This window comes from Erinaceus europaeus, chromosome 17, assembly GCF_950295315.1.
Source record: "Erinaceus europaeus chromosome 17, mEriEur2.1, whole genome shotgun sequence".
In the NCBI taxonomy this organism is placed as follows: Eukaryota; Metazoa; Chordata; class Mammalia; order Eulipotyphla; family Erinaceidae; genus Erinaceus; species Erinaceus europaeus.
In genome coordinates this window covers 64,104,901-64,115,980 of record NC_080178.1, presented here as the reverse complement: position 1 = coordinate 64,115,980, position 11,080 = coordinate 64,104,901, and the positions used below count along the sequence as shown (strand labels likewise).

The 11,080-nt window shown below is 46.9% G+C and overlaps 1 protein-coding gene across 2 annotated transcripts in view; it reads right to left on the bottom strand.

The window, feature by feature from the left end:
- Nucleotides 1-1,133: 1,133 nt before the first annotated feature.
- FCHSD2 (FCH and double SH3 domains 2) overlaps nucleotides 1,134-11,080 on the bottom strand; it is a 210,808-nt gene continuing 200,861 nt past the window's right edge. For both annotated transcript variants that reach the window (XM_060176858.1, XM_007527489.3), the window contains 6 exons: nucleotides 8,585-8,668; nucleotides 8,292-8,469; nucleotides 7,809-8,029; nucleotides 5,917-6,046; nucleotides 5,693-5,775; nucleotides 1,134-4,497 (listed from right to left, as the gene is read on the bottom strand). In XM_060176858.1, the coding sequence (XP_060032841.1) occupies nucleotides 4,414-4,497; nucleotides 5,693-5,775; nucleotides 5,917-6,046; nucleotides 7,809-8,029; nucleotides 8,292-8,469; nucleotides 8,585-8,668 (780 nt within the window). In that variant the 3' untranslated portion in view covers nucleotides 1,134-4,413. The remainder of the gene's footprint in view (nucleotides 4,498-5,692; nucleotides 5,776-5,916; nucleotides 6,047-7,808; nucleotides 8,030-8,291; nucleotides 8,470-8,584; nucleotides 8,669-11,080) is intronic.

Below are 11,080 nucleotides of genomic sequence, written 5' to 3'. Positions count from 1 at the left end.
GCCCTCAAGCCCTGCCCTGCCTCCCAGCATTTGTGGCTGCAAAGTTGAGAACACTGAGGCTTAGAGATTATGATGGACTGTGACAACATTACAGTGTGTGTTTAACCTGTAATCAATTAAGGCTGATTCTGTCCCCCACCCATGGCAGACTTCTATCTGCCTGAAGGGCAGCTGGGGTGGTGGTAAATCGAGCCTTTCCAGTTTCCCAGTACTGTCTTTCTGTGGGTCCCTAATCTCAAAATTTAAAGGTCTCTGCCCTTGCTGTGTTACAAACTGAGACGCAGAGAAGGGAGGGCTTTGTGTGCAGTCATCCAGCAGAGTTGGGCTGAGAGCCCAGGCTTCTGACACCTTTTCTAACGCAGCAAGCAGTGCTGTAGAGGGGCTGGCTTGGCCTTCTGGAGGCCCAGTTCCAGGTTCTGCTTCCTGACACCTTGGACAGATGAGTGTCTTCCAGAAGTGGCCTGTCCATCTCTGACTTTTCCCTGCCCAGGCCTTCGGGCCCCTGAGGGCACACAGCTCTTCCCTGGAGCTGGGGCAGAGTACTGTCTCCTCTTACTTGCCTTCTCCAACTTGGGCCTCAGTGAGCTGGGAACTGGGGAGTGAGGAAAGACAAAACCTTGTTCTGGGCTCTCTGGCTGCTGGTCGCCTGTTCCAGGAGATGAACCGAAGTTAACCTTAATTCTGAGTCGTCCCCCCAACCCCCTGCCAGAAATGAGACCCTTAGCAGGGGTGAGATCTGAGTCATCTATCACTAGTGACTGGAACAGCCTGGTGACCGACATGGTTCTCTGGACACATCTACTAGTTAAAAATATGTTCTGCTTGGCGCAAAGCACAAGGACCGGTGTAAGGATCCCGGTTCGAGCCCCTGGCTCCCCACTTGCGGGGGAGTCATTTCACGGGCCTTGAAGCAGGTCTGCAGGTGTCTTTCTCTCCCCCTCTCTGTCTTCCCCATCTCTCTCCATTTCTCTCTGTCCTATCCAGCAACGAATGACATCAACAACAACAATAATAACCATAACAAGGCAACAACAACAAGGGCAACAAAAGGGGAAAAAATGGCCTCCAGGAGCAGTGGATTCATGGTGCATGCACTGAGCCCCAGCAATAACCCTGGAGGCAAAAAAAAAATGTTCTGCTTACCTGTGCATTTTTTATTTGACCTTCCTGGATTTTAGGAAGCAGTTTTCTCATTTCCACTTAACAGATGAGGAAAGAAAGCTTCAGAAAGGTAAAGGGATGAACACAGTCACAATTAAACAAGGCAGCCCAAGGACAGGGCTTTCGGAGTTCATGTGTATGCACATGTAACCAGGGCTCAAGCCAGGGCCTCATTCATGTGGAGTGTGCACTCCACCACTGAGCTCCATGCCCAGGAGATGTAGGGCTTTTGACCTGGCTCCTGTCCTGTCCCTCAGAGTAATGGGGAGACTGAGGACACCAAGGAGTTTAGTGTGGTGTGCAAGGGGTGTGAGCCCTGTTTGAGGGCTCTTGTCTCATGTTTCAGGAAGGCATTCCAGGGAACATTCCCAGGCCTGAGCTCTTAGACATGGCGAGAAGACCGCCTGTGCTTGTTTTGGCCGGTGGGCCAGGGGGAAAGTGGTCCAGGAACAAGATAGTCTTTGGCATCCTCAGGCCTCTTGGCAGATGACACACAGGAGGAAGGAGGAGGAAACTTATACTGGCTGTGTCAAGTTGTAAGGTTCTGGACAGATTGTATTTCTTCCTCTTCTAAGTCCAAAGCTCTGTAGTTGGGTTATATTTTTGTTATGGAAAACAACTCCGCAATGAACAAAATAAATGTAGAGATGCAGAACAGCCAGATTTTGTCATAAGGCTTCATGCAGAAGGCTTGGCAGTAACTGGCCCCCAAGTGAAGAGCCTCAGCGACTGAGGCAGCAAGGGACTAGCAGCGCACGCCCCAGGGTGCGATCACAACTTGGAGGACGAGCTCTGGCTTTGTCCCAGTGGAGAGTCCAATAACATGAGTTCTCATTATAATTCCTGCCTAGCCAGAGAGGGGCCCGACCGTCATGGTCTTTTTGTGAAACTCTGGCTCTGTGTCTAAAAGCTGGACTATCCTGGAACAGAAGAGCTGGATAAGCTCTCAAGGACTGTCTCATTCTGTCTTTTTTTAAAGCCTGGAAGGTGGCTACCCATCATGTGGGCCAGGGCTCATGCAAGAGGACAGCTTCCTATGGTAGACTTGAGAGTGTTTGTGGGATAAGCATTGGAGAGAAAAGGAGTCCAGGCGGAGAGCTGACCGGTGGCCTGCTGGCATTAGTTCCTGTAACCACCTGTGTGTGTCTGCTTTTTCATTCTAGACTGGGGAAGAACCTTGAAAGCAAAGATCACTATTTTTGTAATTCCCAGCACCCCTGCCTGCCAGAACTGTGTGCCCCTGGGATGGACTGCCTAACTCCTGCCTCCATCTGTTGTCTGGCTTGAGGGCAGGCTCCACCCCATTTGGAAGGCTTACCCAAACCTCCTTATATGGTAACCCAGAAATGTAATTGCATTTTTTTTTATTATTCAACATTTTATACATAATAAATACAAACTTTTTACAGCCACTGTAAAGAAAACGCATCTGCACGGAGCGCCCATGAGCTGTGCACTGTGATGCTGGGTGACATGTCCTGGAGGGAGGGGTTCTTTTTAAAAAGGAGGTGTATTTTTACAACTTTGTTTTTTTTTTTTAAATAAAATTAGCAGCTCTTCCAAAAATATTTTAAAATATAACAAAAGATTTCAGATCACCCTCTGAGAATATGGAAAAACCCAGATCCAAGGACAATTTGGCCAGCTTATGAGAGAAAACAGGACGGGATGGCGAGAGCTGCCTGGTGTGAGCACTGCAAGGTTCGCAAGATACTCTGAGGGTTTTCAACACATCAGCAAACCTGAAATTCTTAAAAAAAAAAAAGAAAAACTTTACAATTTTTTTAAACTTAAGAATAAGTTTGATAAACACAAAAAGACCTCAAATAGATCAACAGCTTAAGAAATGCCAATAACAAAAACAAAAAGCCCCAAATCATGGAGAAGACTAGTGGGTGGGTCCTGTCATGGAACTGAATGTTTCTTCAGCTATGACTTTAAATTTTGGTCAAAAATCCCCTCGGGACATTTGGCGAGCATTTCAAGTTTTCAAAGATTCTTAGGAGGGATGGAGTTTTCAAAGCATAATACAACTTCTGAATTACACTGCAAATTTGACTCTTAAAAAAAACCCATCAGCCACTGGCAAAGGCTTGTCAGGTGGGGAGGGTCTGACTGGAGACAAGCCTTCTTCTTATCCGTGTGCACTGGTGCAGGGTGGCCAAGCCTCAAGTCCTTTTGCACCGGAAGCTGGTTTTCTCTGTGAGCCACAGGTTCTTTCTCCCAAGAAATGTTAGGTCGGTGGGGCCCGAGAAGCTGCATTTTTCACCAGGGGTAGAGAGGAGGGTGCTGGTCTGGGACAAGCCAGGACCTGGCAGTCTGGGCCAGTGCACTGATGGATAGATAGGTGATTTTGCTAGCGGCCTCCCTGGCAGAGAGGCTCAGCAGTACAATTTGTATTCTTACCTTATCTAGACATTCAGATTCTAAGGATACTGGTGAGAAGAGTAGATGCTGCAAAAATTAAGATTAAAAAACAAAACAAAACAAAACAACCCAATATAAAAGAACTTTACACCGGCTCATTCCAGACCTGGAAGCTCCATTTCTGCTGTAGCCATGGCCCCCTTTCTGCTAGTCTATGTGATGTTCAGCCCCTCCATGTTAGCTCCACTAATACTAAATGAACGGCAGAAATATTAATACAAAGAACACTGTTACTGTTTTCAATCTGTTAGTTGTGGAAGAGATGTGCATTAATGCAATTGGTGCTAAACTCGGGGCAGTACTCTGATTTTCGAGTAAGGATTTACTTTCCCAGCCAGGGGAGGAGCCAGCCTCTCCTGAAATCCCGCCTCTGCGTCCTTACGTAGCAACATGATCTGATTACATCCAATCAGATGAACAAAAGCCATTTGAAGAAAGGTGAGAACCTGCCACGTCCTGTGGCCACAGTAATATACTGTACGGTGCACATGACCAGTGTCTCTGCGACTGTGCCCTGAATGAGGCCTGGTCTTGAGTCTTATAGAAAACTGGGGCCACTGTCAGGCATGAGGGCAGTCTCCTTTTCTGCTTTTAGGGCCCACCAGGATTTGTGCTATGGTAGGAGAGATGACATAGAAAATGACAACAAAATAAAGGCACAAAATGTTCAAAACGTGGGAGGAGCCCACCAGGCCGCCCAGTTACACATCACCCCTGTTTCTGCTCTGTTGAGTCATCATCATGCAAAGGTGCCTAAGAAACAGACGGGCCAAACTCCAAGCCTGGCCTTGATTGTAGCGGTAAAAGGGATGGGTAAGTCCACTGTCACACCAGTGTGATCTCCACATCCTCAAGCTTATCTGCTGGCCTTCGGTGGTTCTGTGTAGGTGGAGGCGGGGCTGCCCGGACCTTTGCAGAGAACAATCACAAGAGAATGCCGGTCAGAGTTCTGATCCTGAGCCTGAAACACTCACATTCCCCAACTCATATCTCCAAGGATGTGCCACCAAGGGTATCAAAAATACCCTGAGCATTAGCTTTCACCCAGATTTTGGTTATTTCCTATACAGTGGAGGAGTTACTGTTCTGGATAAAATGTGGACTCGGGGCTGGGAGGCAGCACACCTGGTTAAGCGCACATGGAGCAAAGCGCAAGGACTGGCGAGCCCTCAGCTCCCCACCTGCAGGGGGTTTCCTTACCAGCGGTGAGCAGGTCTGCAGGTGTCTGTCTTTCTCTCCCCCTCTCTGTCTTCCCCTTCTCTCTCCATTTCTCTCTGTCCTATCCAACAATAACAACAGCATTAAGAACAACAACAAAATGGAAAGAATGGCTGCAAGGAGCAGTGGATTCATGGTGCAGGCACTAAGCCCCAGCAATAACCCTGAAGGCAAAAAAAAAAAAGTGGATCCTTAAGTTGGTCCTTGCGGCTCGCGCCACATATGCTTAATCTGCTGCACGACCACCTGACTCCCTTAAGTACACTTTCATAGCCATCATCTTGCCACCTCACCACGGTTCAGTGAGAAAAATTCCAGTGTAGACTATATCTTCTAAGTTCTGTAAGATTTTTTTTTTCTCCTGGGCAGTAGTGGGAGGGTTTTGAGCATGTATGACACTGCTGAGTAGCCTTCTTGGCCCAACCTTCAGAGGAGAGGGAGAGGCACCAAAGCACTGCTCCACCAGCCGTGGAGGCCCCTTTATGCTGTCCTGGGGCCACCATGTGGAGCTGGGACTGAATGCTGGGCAAAGGCATACACTCTACCTTCTGATCCATCTCTTGGATCTCAAGATGTGTTGACTTTACAGTTTGTCTTCACTTATTCACTTATTCTTACAAGAGGAGACTAGAGCACTACCCGGTTCTGGCATATGTGGTGCGGGGGCTCGCATCTGAGGCCTTATAGGTGCAGGTCCTGTGCTCTAGTGTTGAGCCACCGCTCAGGCCAATACAGCATTCCGATTTTCAAGAGACCTTTTCATCTTCCCAAGCCCATCTTTTGCTTGCATGAAGAAGTCATAGGGGAAGGCTAATTTCTACTTTTCTACCTGGAAGAATACCACTGCACTCTACAATCCTCATAACTTGGCCAGTCAGAGACTTACAGGTCGAAGCTTGCCGTATGAGGTGTCAGAAGTATGCCGTGGTGCCTGAGGGAATCCCGGTGACTCGGCATGGAAGCTGTTTTCTAAGGGAAAGAACCAGAGGGGCTCATGTCACTTGTGTTGCTGAGCGGTGACATGGCTACTGCAGACCTTCCCGTGGACATCTGAATGAAAACATTCACACACCCACGCCTGCCCCCTCACCCTCCTGGGAGCATACTTACCATTTGCTGAAGGCGAATGCGGGAAGTACTGAGAGCTCCTCTTGTCTGGGCTCGGGGAGGGGCTGCTGGGAGGCTGGTCATAGAGTGGCAGTGGCGGCAGGGTCCCCGGGGGTTTGGGAGAGGGTGAGATCTGCAGCAGGAGAAGGGACACAAAGCTCAGCTCAGAGGAGAAGGTTGCTCTGACTGTTCCCAACCAACTGCCCATTTCTGGTTAGCCTCACTGGAAGCAAAGGAACCTACTTCTGTGCTGACTTTAGCTTTTTCCTTTTTCAAAAAGGAACGTACGTGTGTACATTAACAACTAGAGATACACATATTAGCATGATGGAATCATAAAATGTAATGTTGAACAGAAGAATCTAATTTAGTAGGTCACGCATAGATGTATATTTAAATTTAAAACATGCAAAATCACTCTATTAAAGGTAAATAAATGTGATCTGGGAAGTGGCTCAGTGGATAAAGCATTATTAGACTCTTGGACATGAGGTCCCAAGTTCAGTCCCTGGCAGTATACGTACCAAGAGTGATGTCTGGTTCTTCCTCTCTCTCCTCCAATCTTTCTCATTAATAAAGAAATAAAATCTTTTAAAAATGTTTTAAAAGGGCAAATAAGTAAAAAGATGAAGAAGTAGATATGATTTTTAATTTCTGTATTATTACTCATTTACTCACTCAACACCCTCTTAGTTTTGTAAATGTCAGATCTGGATCAGGGCATCTCTGTGATGGCAGTTTTTCTTTGAGTGGGTCAGCCTGGTGTACTGGAGTGATATGGGGCTCCAGTGGGGCAGGAACTGGGCTGGGCAGGGAGGCTTTGCCAGCAGGGAGAGCCAGCTGGTATTTTCACTACATATACTGACCAGAGACAGCACAGTCCTTCTCTCTCTTTGGCTCCCTTCACTCCACAAACAATTTAGCGTTCTGATGGGCTGGTGGAAGGAGAGCATGTGGCAAAGTGGGGGTGAGTGACCCAGGAGCCCTTGTTCTCCTCCAGTCAGTTCTGCAGGCCTGGTAGGTGGAGTTAGGGTGGTGAGGGTGTGGCTGAGGCTGGGGACCCTCCTTTGTGTGGGTCGGCAGATCCCTCAGAGTCATTCTCTGTCAACATACTTTTTTTTTTTTTTAAGAATTTTTATTTTATTTTATGAGAAAAATAGGCAGAGAGAGAAAGAACCAGACATCACTCTGGTACATGTGCTGCCAGGGATTGAACTCAGTACCTCATAGTTGAGAATCCAGTGCTTTATCCACTGTGCCACCTCCCGGACCACATACTTTTTTTTTATATATGTTTTTAAAAACTATTTAATTATATTATATTTATTTTCCTTTGTTTTTCATTGTTGTTGTAGTTGTTATTGTCACTGATGTTGTCGTTATTAGATAGGACAGAGAGAAATGGAGAGAAAAGGGGAAGACAGAGAGGGGGAGAGAAAGACACCTGCAGACCTGCTTCACTGCTTGGGAAGCGACTCTCCTGCAGGTGGGGAGCCGGGGGCTTGAACCGGAATCCTTACACTAGTCCTTGCACTTGGCGCCACATGCGCTTAACCCACTGCACTACTGCCTAACTTCCTTTAATTTTTTAATATTTATTTATTCCCTTTTGTTGCCCTTGTTGTTGTAGTTATTATTGTTATTGATGTCATTATTGTTGGATAGGACAGAGAGAAATGGAGAGAGGAGGGGAAGACAGAGATGGGGAGAGAAAGATAGACACCTGCAGACCTGCTTCACCACTTGTGAAGCGACTCCCCTGCAGGTGGGGAGCCGGGGGCTCGAACCGGGATCCTTAAGTTGTTCCTTGCGCTTTGTGCCACGTGTGCTTAACCCATTGCACTACCACCCAACTCCCGTCAATGTACTTTAATTTGGCACTGCCCCTCATGTACCTGAATATCTTTTATCCATGGAGTATCACCATTTTCTGAGGCTGAGAGTTCTTCCACTAGCACTGATGGGAAAACCCCAACTCGCCCGTTGAAGTCCCCTTCCCAGAAGCCATCATCAGCCTGGTTTTCTTTGTTCAAGATCCGGATGATTGCTCCCTCAGAAAAAGACAGTTCATCATCTGTCTGGCCCTCATAGTCATAAAGTGCTTTCACAAAACAGACTAGGTAACAAGAGAGGGAGAAATCGAGTGAGAACATTGACAACCAGGTTGTGTTTGCAGCCCCCCCCCCCCCCCATGTGAGAACCATACAGAGCAGAGAGGAGCTATAATGTAGGGTTCTACTGCCTGGGCTGAAGGCGCCCAGCTAAAAGCAAGCACATCCCAGACTAACAGTGTGCATTCACGCCGAGGAGGCTGGCATCGGAGTCATACTCCTCAGGCCAATGCAAGAGGATACAGAGTGCCCTGTCTCTGTCTTTACCACTGGCGTCTCCATTGAGGCTGCCGGAGAAGAGTTCGGCCTCCGTGGAGTTGCTGGATGTGTGTGACCGGCTGTCCAGAGCAGCCAGGGACTGCAGCATGCTCAGCAGGCTGTTCGAGGTGGGGAACTGGAGGTACTTTTCTGGCACATAACCCACTTGGCCGACTTTATTTCGAGCCTGAGGAAAAGACAACAAGAAAGGTTTGCACACACGATGTGGACAGGGCACCATGAGAACCCAAACACATCCTACACATGTCACAAGAAGGGGTGATATGAGCAAAGGAGTCTACCTTTACCCAGTCTTCCATATCTCCATCTTCAATCACTTCTAACACCTCATGCTCATCAATGGTCAACTCATCTGGTTGAGAAGCCTGCAATGGAGGATGGTCATGGACAAAATTAAAAGAGGTTAGATAGAGGGCAGATGTGAGCTGATCACAGCAGAAACTGGGGGCCGGGTGACTGAGACGGCTTTGGAAAACGTAATGAGCATAAAAATTTAAGTACTGTAAAACTTTCATGAGGTAAAGTTTTACTTAAAAGGGGGAAAGAAAAACAAACAAACCAAAAAGAACTAAACATAATAAAGCCACGACGGTCTGGAGTGGTGGAATTCTCAAGAGGCAGTCCTGGCCAGTGGACAGAACATCACCAGGCACGGAGGGCATGGGTCCCCTCCAGCCTATGTGTCTATCAGCAAGTTACTTGATTCTTCAGTGTCTGTCTCTTCAGAATGACAATCCTGCCATTCTTGGGGAGCAGGGGAAGGGAGTCTGTGTGGGATGAACAAGCAGAGAATCATGATGACCTGGGAAGCACAGGTAGAGGAGAGAGCTGTACCAGGGCCCACCGAGGACATGCATGCAGTAGAATGCAGAGAGCTATGCACGTGGATTAGATGACAGCCTGAACAGACCAGAATGGATCTGCATTTACAGTGGGAACAGTGAGCATGAAGAGAAAGTAGTGTGTGTGTGTGTGTGTGTGTGTGTGTGTGTGTGTGTGTGTGTGTGTGTGCGCGTGCATGTGGGGGGGATGGGAATAATGATTGATATGCAGTCAAGTTTGGGTTTCTCAGAACCCTGTTTAACTGTGGAGACTAGGCTAAGCCAACTGGGTGACTCTGCCTGGGCTGCTAACTACCATGCTTTCATCATCCCTTTTGGAAGGGATCCACTGGCACCAGACACCAGACGCAGCCCTCCAGACTCCAGACTCTGAGAACACAATTTTGGGGCTGGGAAGAGATTCACACGGCCTTGTTTCCTAGAGACTTGCCTGTCATGCTTGACAGGGGAGGGGCTACCAGGATCTTCTGGCTCTCTAGGGAACAGGCTTAAAAGCTTTCCCCAGGTCCCGAGGGCAGTAAAAACCATGACACAGGACCATACTGTTTTTCTGATCTCAATCTCACAGTATAAAAGTGTATCAGTATAAATCTCTCCAGAGCTACACAAGTAAAAATTAGGACCATTTTCTCAAGACTCCATTCCCATTTTATGTCCATGTAATATTTTATTAAACTCAAGACCCTAGATATTGCCATCACGGCTGAGACAGAAAGAATATTGAAAATGCTTGATTGATCATAGAAATACTCTAGTGCCAGAAATCTGAACAAATAATCACCTCTGATATCAAAACATGAGATTAAAGAGAGAGAGACAGAGATAGAGATAGATAGAGAGAGAGAGAGAGAGAGAGAGAGAGAGAGAGGCAGGCTTATCATGATTTCTATTAGTTTTCCCAGTAACATTTCTTTGCTAACTGGAAACATTATACCCCGAATAAGCCAGCAAAAGACACGTATGCAACAAAGATGTTTTTCCTAATTCTCTGGTAAGACTTTCCAGTCAGACAGATGCCTGAGAGTTAGTAGGAGGCATATGAATAGTCTTATATTGCTGTACTTGTAAATAAGTCTCGGAGGCTCCTGCAAGCTGCCCAATACTGTGATACAAGCAGACAGTATCAAAAGCATTTTCTGATATCATGGGTTATTTCCCTAAGATAGAAGTTATAGGGTCAAAAGTAATGAGCATTTTTAAGGCTTCTGAACCTGATTCTTACATTTAACAATGTTTGTTGTTGTCGTCTCTAGAGGTTTTACTATTCTGAACCAATTTTTTCAGATAGGGAGAGACCGACAAAGAGATAGAAGAAGACGGGGGAAAAGACCACAGCAGCAAAGTGTCCTACAGTGCAGGGGGGACTGGGCTGGAACCTGGGTCATACAATGACACAATGACACAGCAGACACACTATTCAGGTGAGCTGTCTTGCCAGCCTGATACTTACATGGAGATTTTCTTTGCTATTACCAGATGAGTCTAGGCTTTCTTTGCTGGTCTAACTATAGGACTCACCATCTGTTTCTAGTTAGTTCTCTTGATTTTGATTTGTTCTCAGAGCATCTACACTAGTTCCATGGGCACACACATCTGATTCTGGGAGACCAGTCAGAGGCTCTCCCAGCTAGACTAAAAGCCAAACTTCAGTTTCATCCACAGGGCCTTGACTGTTTGAGAGCAAATATCTCTCCTTCCCTGCTCCTCCCACACTCGATGCTCAAGCATCGCTAAATCGAATGCCCAAGTATTTCCCCAACACCTCGTTATCTCATCAAGCTGTGTCTCAGTTTCTGCTGTTTGCTTTGCTTAGGGGGCTCTTTCTTTTCCCTTCTGCCTCATTGTATCTAGAAAGATTTTACTCATGACCCAATTTAAGTGCTGTCTTACCTCTGAAAAATTTCCCAACCACTACAGGAAGAATTACTGGTTTTT